This window comes from Rissa tridactyla, chromosome 16 (assembly GCF_028500815.1).
Source record: "Rissa tridactyla isolate bRisTri1 chromosome 16, bRisTri1.patW.cur.20221130, whole genome shotgun sequence".
NCBI classification, from domain to species: Eukaryota; Metazoa; Chordata; class Aves; order Charadriiformes; family Laridae; genus Rissa; species Rissa tridactyla.
Genome location: NC_071481.1, coordinates 8,658,858 through 8,674,192, shown reverse-complemented (window position 1 = coordinate 8,674,192; position 15,335 = coordinate 8,658,858). Strand labels below are relative to the sequence as shown.

General features: G+C 45.9%; 1 protein-coding gene across 2 annotated transcripts in view; it reads right to left on the bottom strand.

Moving 5' to 3' along the window:
* Positions 1-816: 816 nt before the first annotated feature.
* The window catches only part of CDC42 (cell division cycle 42), a 28,774-nt gene continuing 14,255 nt past the window's right edge, over positions 817-15,335 (bottom strand). For both annotated transcript variants that reach the window (XM_054222238.1, XM_054222237.1), the window contains exons 3-6: positions 11,157-11,229; positions 8,465-8,574; positions 8,159-8,356; positions 817-2,253 (exon numbers count right to left, since the gene is read on the bottom strand). In XM_054222238.1, the coding sequence (XP_054078213.1) occupies positions 2,164-2,253; positions 8,159-8,356; positions 8,465-8,574; positions 11,157-11,229 (471 nt within the window). In that variant the 3' untranslated portion in view covers positions 817-2,163. The remainder of the gene's footprint in view (positions 2,254-8,158; positions 8,357-8,464; positions 8,575-11,156; positions 11,230-15,335) is intronic.

The window sequence follows — 15,335 nt, the reverse complement described above, 5'->3', positions numbered from 1 at the left end:
CTATTAGGAGGTGCAGAAGCCCGTGTCAGTCCGCCGTACGCGCACAGAGTGGCCACCAATGCCCAGCTGGCACCCAGCACCAGGCATACCAGCCATACTTGCAACCGGGAGCCTCAGACCTACAGCCCAGCCTCCCCACAGAAGACGGCAATGAAAAACTGAACCGCAAAGTTGAGCGGCAGCACTGATCGCTACGAAAACACGCACATTCTCTACCAGGCTTTTGGATTACAGCACCCCCAAGTCAGCTTCTGGAAATAAAAGTGACCTTTAATGAGGCTCTTGAAGTGTGCTTTAATAATTAATACAAATTATGCATCCACAGTGTAAGACTTCACGGCTTCTTTGGAGAATTAACAAAAAGGTGTAGTACGTCCTGTGCGTTTTGGGGAGGGAGATAGGTACGATGTCATTTGTCCCCTCCGAGTTTTTGCTATCTGCCCACGAACAGGGAACAACAGGAGACTTCCCCAAAGACAGAAGAGGTGCAAGAGTCCAATAAGCCCCAAAAGCCAACTGTTAACGTTCGGGAACATGCACAACCAGCAGTATTGCCTTCGTTAAGGACCACCGCGCCCTCTCTTCAGAGCTGGGTATGACAGCAAAGACTCTGCATCAAAGATGGGAGCAGCCTTGACAGAGCCGAGGCCAGCAGCAGAGATGAGGGAAGACACGAACTGACAGGATTAAGCGTTAAGGAAAGACCCGAACTAACTTGCAAGGAGGAGAGCGGGGCTCGCAAGGGATAAAAGCTGTGTTTTACAAGTTCTTCACGCTCAAGAGAAAGGCAAGAGAAATAACTACCCTCAGGCAGGCTTGTGAAGATACTTTATGTTTAATACATCTGAAAAGAATGCATATACAAAGAACTTAGACATGAAAAAGCATCCGTTCAACACTAATGAGTCTACAAGAAATTGGAATTTTGGAAGATGGAGAAGATTCCCTAAGTCTTAAAAAAAAAAAATCCACTTTGAATTTGCAAGCCAAAATATATTTTTGGTAAAAACCCTCCAACGCTGCAGTCAGTCCATGTAAAGACCCTGCACACAATCCTCAGCATGCTGGAGCCCATCTTACGGTTCAAGATTACTTACGGCAAAATGCAGAAAAAGGGGATTCCCTCGACTGGTCCCTACATGGTGCCAAACTAAACGCTAGAACCCCCTCCCTGCAGTTCCTTCCTACTGACACAGGTCTGTCTTTCCGCCCCTCCCTGACGGATGCCAAGCCAGCCAGGAAGAGATGCACCACCAGGGCCAGCTCCAAAACTCGTCTTAACATAGGCCAGGTCCTTTCAGAGCGTCCAAACAGCAGCGTGCGCGCTGGTCATCCTAAGTGTTTCTCTAATAATTAAGGATTGGCAGAAGATGGATTTGTTAAAAGCCAACTGAATCAGCTGGGCATGCTTTAAAAGGTGCAGTTATTTCTTCATCACGTGACAAAAGCTTATCATGTCAAATATTAAGGACGAGACCGGCAAGCTAGTTTCAAGTCTGATGGTGCATCCAGAGGGGATTCTCCTATTCCTAAGGCTTCATAACTTAGAGGACGGGGTAGAAAATTATGACCTGCACAGTGGAAAGCCAGGGGAAGAGATACAAGGCAACTTCAGAGGAGATGCAGATACATTTTCTACACTCCTCCTTAGAGGAGCACCAGCTTGGGACATTTTACTTTCCTGTATTTGTCTTTAGAACTAAAGTCTGCTCACACCCAGGCTGCTGGCTGGCTGCAGAACAGCCCCAGAAGTTCTCGAAACCAGAACCAAGTCTCGCCAGACTGGCGTAAGGGACAAGGCTTCAGTAAAACAGCCTAGAATTAGTCTGTTACAGAAAAAGTCATCACAAGCATGCCTGGATTTTAAACAACAAAAAAAAAATTAGAAATAGTAAACAAAATAAAAAACTAGTACTGATCAGTGTTTTCTGATAATACATAATTACTCAAAATTAACTAGTTTAACTGAATTGAGGGGGCACTGGGGAATAAACACTAACATTCTCATCTCACACAGGGATCGTGTGGGGGAGATGGGAGTGCAGGGCATTTGTCATTATTGCGAAAACAAATTTTAAAATTTGTATCTTTAGTTTGATTTAAACATTGCTTTTTAGTATGACATCAAACACCAGCTTTGCAGAAGGGGCTCTGGAGGGACGTTCATAGCAGCACACACCTGCGAGTCTTCTTCGGCTCCGGAGGCTCCAGGGCAGCCAATATCGCTTCGTCAAATACATTCTTTAGGCCTTTCTGAAAAGGGGCAAAGAGAGAAAGGGGCAGTCTCATTTTTGAGTTTTCACACAAACAAAACCACAGAAAGCCACGTGGCAGACAAACCCCTCTAACGACGAACGGAGGTTTGTCTCTACGACTCCCAGAGTCTCCTTTTGCTCAGGTCCAAGCTGCGGTGCCGCGGTTCGCAGTTCCTTAGCACAGCATCGGATTTTCTGAACAGGAACGCGAATCCTTTGAGACTAGACCAGTATACTTCACAAGAAGCAACACGCACGTACCAAAGTCGTTTCCTTAAGGCAATTTTTACGATTAGTTGGCTACTCACACGGTTCACATGCTAATGACAAAGCAGAAAGTGCCGCATTCAAATGGAAGAGCTCGATCTGGAGCGCGCAGTGCAGACACCCGTGTGGCAGGAGGAGGGGAGACAAGCCAAGCATGCAACGATACACGGGTCCGGTACACACTCTGGTCAGGCTGCCGGCCCCGACCACCCGAGGGTTAGAAGCAGCCAGGTAGAGCCCAGAAGCTGTGCATGGGAGCAGAGAAGTCAAGATGGGAGGAGTACGAAGCGGGGACTGTACGTTGCGTTAAGTGTTAAACTGAAGCCAGGAGGTGCAAATCGGAATAAAGCTTCATCAGTCATTTATACAAACAACCGCAATTTTTAATTCCAAAATTTAAAGACAAGCTACAATTGATGTTTTCTCCTTAAAACAATGAAAATCAGAAGCATGAGAGTAAGAAGCAGCTTTACATCTTACAGTAACAGGCTTTAAGGATCTATTATTGAAATGAAGAGGTCTACCACGTTAGTGAAAGCAAGAATTTTAACAGTTCATAGAGCAGTAGCAAGTACATTGATATTTCCTTCCCCCCAAGGACCGACGAATACTCCACTACAGCACAGACAGCCAAAGCAACGGCAACAGAAAAACATCTCACTGCACAAAGGAGAACCAGAAAACCCTTCACATTACAGCGTAACTTGCAGATCACCGTTTCATGTACTTTTGTCATGCAAATACAGTTAACAAGAGTCACAAGGAGAAATTGGAAAAAAAAAAAACACAAAACACCACGTATCATTTCTTCCAGTTGGATTCAGGAAGATCAAACATCACATCTCATTCTTTTGATCTTTCTTTAAATAATGATGTAGCCAAATCCTTTCCCCCAACGGCCTGAATTATAAAGCTACCCACATCTGGCAACCCAAGCAGCAGAGAGTTAAGCGAGTCCAGTTCATGTTCCACGGTCACAACGTTTTACTAAAGACCTTAAGTATCGTTTTCAGTCCAAGAGCTAATACAGAGGTTGCTCTGAGATGGTAAGCAGACGCAACAGCTTTCAATCAAGGTGGTTTTATTCGGTTTTGTTTGTTTTGTTTTGTTTTTTAACCAGGTTTCTACAGTAGTGGGACAGAGGAAGCAGCAGCAAGAGGGGAAGGAGAAAGTTTAGAATATACAGCACTTCCTTTTGGGCTGAGTTTCCGGAGGCTCGAGGGCAGCTAGGATAGCCTCATCAAACACATTCTTCAGACCTCTCTACAAGACAGAGGGGAGGAGAAAAAACAGCAGCCAGGTTAGAGGATTAGAGAAAAACAAGCAGATACAAAGAGCATTCAGGATAGACCAGGCTGAATTCACAGAGGCAGTAAACAGATTTACTTTGCAAAAAAAACAAAGTAGATCCCAGGAGGAAATCTCTTTCAGATGACCCGGAAGTCAATGCCACAGACAGACAGAACGTGGGACAGACCAAGTTAGACAAAATGAACGCCCAGAAGGGCGGCGGCACACACAGAGCGGCAAGTGGCAGGAACGTGGGGGTTGGAGCGGCCACACAAAAGATGGTGGTTTCTGAATATACACTTAGGGAGTTTACAGGGGAATAAACACAGCAGAGAGCAGCTTGCCCCACCACAGGGATGCCAAAGGGCAGGTAAACCTTTTTTAGTCACCCACTGTGGATTGGCAAGCACGTCGGGTGCACGGACTCACTGCTCCCAGCTAGCCCGGCGGCAGCCAGTGCAGAGCAAAGGCTTCAAACCACTCCTCCGCTTCGTGAATTCAGCCCCTGAATAACTGAACATCTCCAGACGGCGGGGAAAACAGCTCTGGGATGGAAGCAGGACCTCCCTGATAAGCCACCGTCATCTTCAGACATCAGCTATCGGTCTTTTAAGAAGCGATGCAATACCTTACCAGTGCTGCTATTTGCACATCGAGAGCCAGCACGGAAACGGTGATTTCAGTTATTCAGTTCAGTTCCCAAAGCAAGTATAACCACTCACGTCACGGGAGGACAGAAACAGCGCTAGGATTGGAATAACTGCGATCCAACACCGGAGGAGCAGTCAGGGAGCTGCAAGGAGCCTGCGGGGGTGAGAGCAGGGCAGGAAGCATGCGCTGCGCTGGCTGCGGGCACGGCAGGACACTGAGGGTGTCACCACTCCCGCGCCAGGCGGCCGAGCTCCACAGGGCCACCAGCGCTGAAACCTGGCTCGGTTTGTGCTAACTGGACTCGCCTAAATCTACTGTCGTGAGCATGACCTTCAGAAATTCAGAACTGCTTTATCCCAGCCACAGACAGAGGAAGAAAAAAAGCTTAAATTACTTCCTGTAAACAATTAGTAGTCCTTGCAAAATTAAGGTTTTTATTTTTATTTTTAAATCATTCAAATGTAACTCGTTTCGCCCTCACGGGTCAGACTGGATATATCCCCTTTAGAAGGTCTTTAATCTTTGTTTTACCGAAGCACACACGTGAGAGAACTCGAAGGCAATTCCATCTGGAAGCATTTAAGTCCATCATGTTACATGCAAGATTATACTCGAAAGCACAGAAGTTAAGGAAATTACCATGTAAAAATCATTCTGTACATTTATTATTTTTTTTTTTTTTGTAATGAGTTGCAACCCAGGCTGACAAAAGAGCTACAGGCTTCAGATAAATAATGCCTATGCGAAGTCTGAGCACTAATTAGGTTTTCTTTCTCTGCAAGAACAAGACTGTAGTGTAAACTCAATTACGTACTGTTAGATAGATTAAGAACCCAGGCAGGGCAAGAGTCAAGAAAACACGCTTCCTTAATTCTCCTGCTCCGGGACTCCTCTTTTGTTTTCCCATTGCACAGGAGAAATTAATTTAAGAGAACAGAATTTGAGATTCTTTTTGAAGGACTTAGCAAAAAAGAAAATTGGGATAAGGGAAGAGGGGAAAAAAAAAATGGACAGGGACAAAATTGTTGTGAAAATGGCACTGGGGTTAAGAGCCTGGATGGTACAAGAGTAACCACAGGAAGGGAACGGTGTTCGATGCCACCTCCACGCTCCGGTTAAAGTAACGTGGCTCCTGTGCTGCACTGGGGAGCGGGTTGAGCTCAGGCTCCCTTTACCCCCTCCATTCACGGACACTTTAAGACACTTCATAAATCAGTGTCAAAACTGTCAACCCAATATCAGAGGGAGAGGAACAGAATTCCAAGTTCCCCCCGGGTCGGGTACTAGCACTGAGCTTCAGAAAAGCTGCTCAGACATTTAACTCCTAAATGTAGAAGAAGCAACAACCACTTTAGTTGTAATCTGTTTGTCCGTCACCTTTTCCCAACAGAAAAGTGTCACCTACTTTTTTTACAGTGCTATTAGGTACTATTTCGAAGAGAAAAGTTGAAGAGAGACATCAAAAGTGCCTTCATCACACAAACAGATTCCACAACCTGAAGAACGGGGGGATGGAACCGACTCCTCAGTCCTGCAGAGCCATCCCAACTCGGGGAGAAGGAGATATTCTGGCTTTGCAGAAAAGATTCAGAAACTCAGCCTCTTACGGCTCACCCGAGTACTTTCAGAACATCGATTCTTCCACACAGACAAGCAAATTCTTCCTCCCAAGACAAAAAAAAAAAAAAAAAAAAAAAAACACAACATACTCTGGCTCCATGATTTTATGATTACTTGCTACTGTGGTGCCAAAGTCATTTGTAAATTAGTTGGGAAGGGAAAAAAAAACCCAGGCTGGACTGCTGAAGTGAACTGCGCAGACCGAAGCCAAGGTAAAGAGAGCCTGAACTACCCCAGCTGCGTCTAGCTTCAGTTGAAACCAGCTAGTACAACACCGCCTTGCGGGCAGGAAAACCACCCTCCTGGCCAGGAAAGGCAGCCGACCTCCGCGTTTAGCAGCCAGATCACTGCTGGGAGCTTCACACAACCCTTCAGAGAGATCTACACTTCTGCTTGGCAGCTGTTACTGACTGAGGAAGAGGTGTTTTGTGGGTCCGACAATAAATGAAGAACAGAGCAGATGCAAACCGACTAGTCTTCCAGGCGAGGAGGCTTCTGAACCTTCCTCCCACGTTTACTCTTGATTCCTGACACCATCAACGGGTGCAACAAGCACTAATGCTCTGCAAGAAATTCAGGCTGAGCCTCCAAGTGCATAAAGCTGTTCTCTGCAACAGACACAGTTTAGTCTATCTGGAAATAAAAAGAATGGATAAACACTAGAATTTTTTAATCATATCAACTCTTACCCTGGTAATTCTAAGTGCTTCCATGCAATTTGAGCAGACTAAGCAAGGCGAGTTTAAAGCTACAGAGGAAAGGGTCTCGGTGAGCAATACAGGACAAAAAGTCCCGGTATGTATTTATCCAGCTAGCAGGTTCTACAGCTCAGGTAGCAGCAGAATTCAGGATGGGCCAGACACCATCGTAAGTGGTATTTCAGGACTGAATGGATCTAAGAATTAGCTCAAGCACAAATAACCCTGAGCTTGCACGTGGGCAGTAAGGAAGCACAGCCAAGAGCACCTTTTGATCAGGGATTCCCAGGCTGAACTGCCGTGTGCCTCGCCACCACACCACTGGCGCCCGGCACAGTTTCAAAAGCTTCTTCCTTCTCAGCAAACACTCAGGCAAAGCTTTGTTACAAAAAAAAAAAAAAAAAAAAGTCTCAGGATCCCAAATGGAAGAGTCAACATGCAATCTGGGCAAAAGGTGCAAGTAAGCAGAACGTCAGGCTTCGTGAAGTTTAGCAATAAAGTTTTGTGCTCAAGACAGAGATGAATGCGCAACAAAACTGAAGAGAGCGAGGGACTTGATACTGTGCACCCCTCGTTCCATGCACATCAGACAGGGACAAATTCTTTAGAGTAGCATTAAGGAAATTGCTGAAGAGTTGTAGTGAATTCTGCAAGAGCAGGCACGCAAAATTACGTTCCCAGGGCATACAAAGTCAAGGCAACAAGCCAGCTAGCCAGCCGATGGCTCCCATCCACCCCACCCTAGCATTCCTAATTTAAAGGGAAAGGATAATCAGGTTTGCTGACCTCAAATCAGCTATTTGAGTTGGCTTTTAACTCCTGTTCGCAAGTTAAGTCGCACAACATCACCACGTTTATGTCTTAACAACTCCACTGTTATTTTCTGTTTCAACAGAACTTCCATCTCAAGGCGGACACAGGAAACGTAGCTCACCACCGACGGCACAGGAAGAGAAAGCAGCTCTCCAAGTATGAAGGCTCCTAGTCTTACAAGTACCAGAACTGATTTTTTCCAAGCAATTTTTTTTTTTTCTTTGCCTGCTCTCTTCAGTAGTGAGCTGCATGCTGCGTCCTAACCCGTTTACTGCCCGTAACACACCTTTCAGTCTTCAGTAGCTGTTTTCCTCCAGCACAAAAGCAAACACAGCGAGCGCATCCTCCTCCATCACCCCTCTACACTACGCCTAATCTTCACAGGCTGATTTTCTTTGTACCACTGCCAACTCCTTGCACTTTAGAACAACAGGACGAAGCCGCTGGGGCAACAGCAGAAACAGAACTTAAACCCTTTCACATCCATACGGAGCTGGTTTTCCCCATAACTGGAAAAAAGTCTGGAATATAAGCAAGCAAAAATGGTCAAAGACCAACTCTCACCTGCGTAAGCGCAGAGCATTCCACATATTTGACAGCCTTCAGGTCCCGGGCCAGTTTTTCAGCCGTCTCTGGAGTTATGGGCTTCTGCTTGTTCTTGGCAAGTTTCTCAATTGTTGAGGGATCATCTCTTAGATCAATCTGGGTCCCAACAAGCAGGAAAGGAGTCTTTGGACAGTGGTGAGTAATTTCAGGTACCCACTGAAGACAGAGAAGACACAATATTTGTTACTTAACCAGCCAAGATAATTCCTGACCTATTTCCAAAATCACTGCGGCAGCCCCCTTTTCAAGCAGAGTTCGACCAACCTTTTCTTTCACATTTTCAAATGAAGAAGGAGACACCACTGAAAAACAGACCAGAAATACATCTGTCTGTGGATAGCTGAGGGGTCGTAATCTATCATAGTCTTCCTGACCTAGAAGAGGAGCAAATTAACGCAGTATTAGAACCAGATAATGAAACACCGCCCTTCACAGGGAGTTCGAATGCATGCTCCAGCACAACAGCATGATTGTGATTAATCCTAACTCCTCAGCAAATACACGTGCCCTGAACCCAAACATTTGAAGTTTGAAACTTCATTTGACATTTGAAACCCAAACAATTTGAAGTTGCAGACCACAGATCTGGTTATAGAGGAGATCTTCTGCACCTAGTCCATTCATTACAAGTATTATGCCATCAAATTTCTTTACTCTGCAAAAACACTGCAGTTTGGAGAGAAAAAAAACCAGAACGGTTTTGTTCACTAGACCGTTCTGACCTGTGCTTGCAAACACTTGGTGAAGCGTCCTCCAAGCAGCGAGAGGAGAAGGCTGCCGGTACAGGTCAATGTGTTGAGGCCTTCCAGCAACATTCCCCTAAAAACGCACCAAAGCCCCGGCACGGGCCGTGCTTCAGAGGAAGCAAGGCTCTTCCCTTTGGGTCCGCAGGAGAACAGGCAGTCCCTGCAGGCCACCATCAGCACTGACCCCCCAGCCCCACACTCTGCCTCAGCTCATTCTTGAGCCTCCTCCTGCTCCATTCAGTTGCGCTCGGTTTTTAGAAAGCAAACCTGGCACTAGAGGAGCTGCTGTACTTGCTGGCAACCAGAGCAGGAACACTTGTTCCAAATGCCTCGGATTTCAACTGATGCTCTCTCGCCATTCATACAGGACACAGACCTTTGAGATCTTGAAGGCGATGACTCAACACCTGGGAGATCTTAGTAGAAGAACATCTGTTTGAAGACGGAGGTCTAAACAGCTTGTTACAGCCATCATGCTTGGCTGGACACAGAGGAGCTAAGCACTGACCACAATACCTTGTGACTGTAACAGACCTACTCTAAAAAGCTTTATCTTCATAGTACAAGTTCAAAACAAAGACTTTTTTTTTAATTTTACTGTAATATGTGTTTTATCCATCGTTAAGTTCTGCAGCTTGTGCTGGCTCCTTAAATCGTAATGCGCTCAACGCAAAAACGCACCGCTCAACGCAAAAACGCACCGCTCAACGCAAAAACGCACCGCTCAACGCAAAAACGCACCGCTCAACGCAAAAACGCACCGCTCAACGCAAAAACGCACCGCTCAACGCAAAAACGCACCGCTCAACGCAAAAACGCACCGCTCAACGCAAAAACGCACCGCTCAACGCAAAAACGCAGGTGACCTTTAAAGAAGAAAAGCCTCCCACTTCAGCAGCCCAGCTCTGAAAGGAAAGTCTTTATATCCACAAGTGCGTAAAGTCACCACCGTGCAATAAAGCCGCTTGGTAAGTTTTCAGAATTCCTGGCTGGATTAGCGCACTCCTGTTGACAGACAGTACGTGGATGCGCGGATCTAGAGGTGCAACAGTTCACGGAGGCCTGAACCCAAAGGAAACCGGGCAGAGAAGGACCTCACACAGTTTCTGCCCGTGCGGGGCCCAGGAGGCTACAGCTGACACCCAGCTAAGCACCGGTCCCACAGCAGCCTACGCAACCCTCGGGAAGGGGCCTCTTTGCCCAGCTCCTTACCCATGAACTAGGGAGTCTGCAATAACTAACACCCAAATCACACTGAGGTGAAGAATGGGAAGAGCTAATTGAAGCTACAGGGTTTAATTGGAAGTGCAAGATCATTTCATTAATCAAGTAAGCCGCTAATGACGCATCTGTAAGAATACATCTGGAAACAGTCAGATTAAGTTCCAGCAAGACAATTTTAGGCAACAGCTCACCACCTAAGCTCTCTGGAAGGACTCTCCTGAAGGAGAGTTCACCACACCTGGTGCTGCCGCACCACTTTGGCACTAGCACAAGTTGGGGACTGGGTAACGAGCAGTTGAACCAGCTTCTACCCTTTCTTGCTAAATATTCGCGTGTGCAAAGCCATGTGTGTAGCTGTTTAATCACTGTACATTTCTCCAGCCAGAACCTGAGATAACACTCTAATAACCTTAAACAAAAGAAGCCCGCAGATATATTTTTTTATTTAAAAAAAAACACAGGTGTGGAGTTTCATAAACTCTCTCAAACATCCTGATTTCAGCCACGTTAAGAACAAGGCACATGCCACACGCACATCTCAGATGTTCTAATGTTAGTCATTCTGTCTTGAGGTTTGGTCAAAAAATAGGCTATTTACTAAACAAAAACCACACACAATCCACATATTTTATTCAACACAATTTTCTCCTTTAATTTTGCTTAAAAACACAGAACCCCCTTATCTTTCAGGTATCCCCTAGACTAGAGGTGAAAGTGTGAAACTTGTCATCTGGTGTCACAAAATAAAAGAGCTCTAAAGGAAGTGTAAGGTTTTCTTGGTTTGGTTTGGTTTTGGGGTGGGTTTGTTTTTAAATAAACTCCATTTAGTGACCCAAAGGTCAGGAAAGAAGAAAGAAGGGTCAAGAAAGCTTTTTCTCTTTCATAAAAGAGAAAAAAAAAAAAGAACCAACTGCATGTCTTCGTGTTCAATATCACCCCAACTAAATCTCGGGCGGTTACGATGACACAAGCACTTGATTTCTCACCTGCAGTATCAAAGAGGCCTAGGGTGTAAGGCTCTCCTCCAATCATCACCGTTACAGCATAGTTATCAAAAACCTGGTAAAGAAAAAAAAAAAAGAAAAAAAGAGAAGCACATTTAAGAGGATGTGAATAAGCCATCTTTAAATCATGTCCGACTCACCTTGCCAGACCACCCCTGATGATTTGTACCAGAGTCATCCGCACAGGATAAGAGAAGCCATTAGGCTTACAATGCTATTACCGTTAAGGCTGTTAACGGGACAATTCAATTTGGAACAGGGATGCAAGAGCTGTTTCCATGAGGTCTCTCAAGCACAGGCACACCGGGTACACTGCTGCACAGAAGAGGGTAAAAGCCACTGAGCAAAACACCTGCAACAGCTCTTGCCTGTAACTGCAGAGGTTTCCCCCATCGCCACAGAAATGTCAACCTTCACACTTGGCCTGACACAGTAAACACGGTCCCACAAAGAGAGAACTGATAAACTTTGGCCCTGCCCTTCGAGGCACAGAACTACGGGGCTTCTTCTCCCAGGACCAAGTTCGCTGAAGTTCATCTTTCTGATCACCTACGGAATTCAATCCAGAGTCCATCCCTTCAACAGGAACTTTTCCTCCACCTTTGGAGGAAGCAATAGAGTTCGTCGAAATCACTCTGCCAAATTCACTCGCAATCTCAATGGAAAACCCAGCCCCAGAAGACCCAAGTTATATTGCCTCTGAACAGCACCTGGCACAACAGTCCTGGCCTCAAGGGCAGACCTGCCACATGGCGCAGCCAACACTACCAAAAACGCTTCCCCCACTAACTTGTTTACAACACAGCTGAGCCCGAGGACCTACCCAAAGCCTCCTCCTTCAACACCCACACACTCAGCATTAAGGAATATACTGTCTGAGGTCAGTATCCTTAATTTCAATAACCACTTTATCTTCAGAACCGCAACAGGCAGTATTTCAGAAAGTGCCTTTGGCAAAGAATCCCTTCCACTGAAAAAAGCCCAACAACCTGTCCCTGCACCCTGTGCTGCAGGGTTACTCGGAGACGGTCGAGGTCTCGCCTAGGAATAGGGATGCTTCAACACAAAACTGAAGTCTGAGCAGCTCCCACAGCTGAAGTAAACCACAGCATTAAGGAGGCCAGCAGTCATCTCAAAAGCTTTCCGTGGAGGTGAGGAGGGAGGGACATGGAGAAATAAGCAGTCACATGCATCTGTTAACAGGGTTTTAGTAAGAGCTTAGGTCCTTGAGAAAATCCCACTAAAAACTGAGATAAGGTTGGGTAGGTTTAGGCTGGACATTAGGAAAAAAATTCTTCCCAGAAAGAGTGGTCAGACACTGGAACAGGCTGCCCAGGGAGGTGGTGGAGTCACCATCCCTGAATGTGTTTACGAGTCGTTTAGATGTGGCATTGGGGGATATGGTGTAGGGGAGAACTTTGCAGAGTGGAGTTGATGGTTGAACTCGATGAGCCCAAGGGTCTTTTCCAACCTAAATGACTCTACGATAAGACCAGCACAACAGCACCTCAAAGCTGAACTCCCAAGAGTTCAGCTCCTTCTCCTTTCCACCCAACTGCCCTGGTTAAAGCAATACCTGACACCACACTAACTTTTTCCACTTTTCACAACTCAACAGTGACTGAGAAAGCAGCTATGGTCACAGCATGCTGCACAGCCCCAGAAATATCAGCTAGAAGAAGTCACCCCTCATGCTATTTTGGATTAGCATTCAAGATTTTGAAGTACTGCAAGAGATTTCAACACTCATCTCCATTACCTGCAGCCCAGTCCTTTACACACTGCACTCGGTTTGCCTTACCGACCACCTCAGAAAGCAGCCAGCCACAAACGAGAGCTTCAGGCTGGAGAAGGACGGAAAGCATTTCACAGAGCATGTTCCAATATGCCACAGCTTCAAGACTCCAAAGGACCGGTCAGGATGAAAACTCATCTGGTTGCTAGGTACAGAACGAGACACTGCAAAGCTCTACGCTGAAGGTCAGAGCATTTGCTCCTTCAGATGTCAGAAGATGGTTGGCAGCTTAATCCCCCAAAGACACCCCCTCCTTTTTGCCCAACGAACAGCAAGTCAATAATACTACTTGTGGCTGCCCTTTAGGGGGAGATTAGCAACCATTTTCCCTCACTGTTTTTTTTTTTTGTGGGCTTAAGCTCTGTATCTGCAAAATGGGGTCTTTACTTTTTTTTTTTTTTTTACAGCCACTATCGAAAAAGTCCTGGGTTCAGCTCTAAGGAGCCTTCAGGCAAACCTGGCAACTACTGTCTCATAGCATAATCCACAGACGATGACATCCTCAGTTGTGCCAAACAGGCTAAAACCAGAGCAACAGTTAGCCCAACCAGAAGTTTCAATTCCTGCCAGTGCCGCACAGCCCATCACCGCGGCCTGATGAGCTCCTGATCTGCCGCTCCAGATGCTGCCAGCGCCTCCTCCACGGACAGGCCCCTCGCCGCCTTTTTTGAGAATGGCAATGACATCAAAAACACACAGGTGACAAACCAGGTGCAATACCAGGATGATCCTCTCACTATGGACCAGCAGGGAAGAAGTAGCTTTTGAAACTGAGTTTTACCCTTCTCAAGTTTGAGAGCGGTGTTAAGCGTCCCGGTGCGATGCTCCGCGGTAGCTGCTGCAGCTGGATTCTTGGTGTTTGTCACTACACTGGCCTGGAGCTAACACCAGGATCTACCCGGTTCTCATATGTCAGAAAGTCATCTCCAGGTTGTTTTTTTTCCTGCTTAAACATTTTTATTAAGCAGTTTGAGCCCTACCCACCTTACCTTAGGGTCCTTAGTCAGACACAAACACTCTGGGAACATTAAAGCTTGTCGACTCTCAAGACAGGCTGCTTTCATTTTGGGAACGGTGCCCTCTATTATATTTCTTTGCCCATTTATTACTCGAAGCATTAGCCGAAATATCAGGGGTTACTTACCAGTTTGCAGAGTATGAAATATGCCTCCAGGCCATCCACAGAACTAGGAATAGGCCTGTGATATCCCCAGAACAGCGAGTTCCTCCAGCCATGAGGTTCAGAGGTAAATACTATTCCAGAAACACGGGACAGTTTTAAAAGGCACTATAAATAAGCCTCAGCACACCTTAAGCACACTTCACTGGCAAGTAACTTGTTTCTTTGAGTAGTTTTTCCCCACATTGCTTGTTAGCAGGGATTTATAGACAGTACTACCATCTGCAGGACAGCAGACAAACCTGCAAGCTTTCCAAATAAACATTTTCAGATTATAACCTCTTTCAACATAATTAAGGGTCATTTCACTAGGGATAAGTATAGAAGCGCTCGCTGCCTGAACTCCCCGACCTCTCTCATTTCCTCTTGACCATAAAGAATAGCTTAAATAGGGCAAGCAGGCTCGCACAGATCCACCACGGGATGTGGTTGTCCTACAAGCATCCCGGCAGGATACTTAACACCACTCTCAAAAACTCGAGAGTGGCAAACGCCGTTTCAAACGCTGCTTCTTCCCTCACAGTCCATAATGAGAGGATGTCCGCGAGATGAACTTAGGTCTCCACGTCTCCAGCACAACCCTCAGGTTCCTAACAGCGGTCACTGCATCCACCCTGAATGCTCTCAGGTTTGGGAATTCCCTTCATCTTTAGTTACAGATCTATAACTAAACACAAACATTTTTGTCCTGTGGGAGTCTGTCCTACTCTTAACAAACCCCAAATTTGGTAAGCTGAAGATCTTTGGATAGCGTACAAAACCAATACCTCAAAAAGAGGCAATGAAGTTCACTGCAACTTCTTTTTCACAAAGAGCGGACGTTTTTGTAAAAAAGTAACTGTTCTGAAACAGGCAGGAGCTACCCTGCATCTCAGAGGAGCCGGCTCTTCTTATAACTCGCTTCATCATAACAGAAAAGATCATTGACCCTTCCACCACAGGCATTCAACCTCTTGGCAATGCATTTCCAGATTCAAATTTGCTTGGGGTATCTGGCTAAACTCTTCCATTTCTACCTGTGTAGATGGCCTTTTGAGGTCCACAACAGAGAAAACTGATCAAAAGAGCATCCAGATGTCAAAGGCTCTTGCAGCAACCTCCCTAAAAAACCGAACCACCTCAGTGTCAGCAAACTCATCTTCATATGCAACATTAACAAGAAAAAAAAAAACTTTTCTATTAAAAA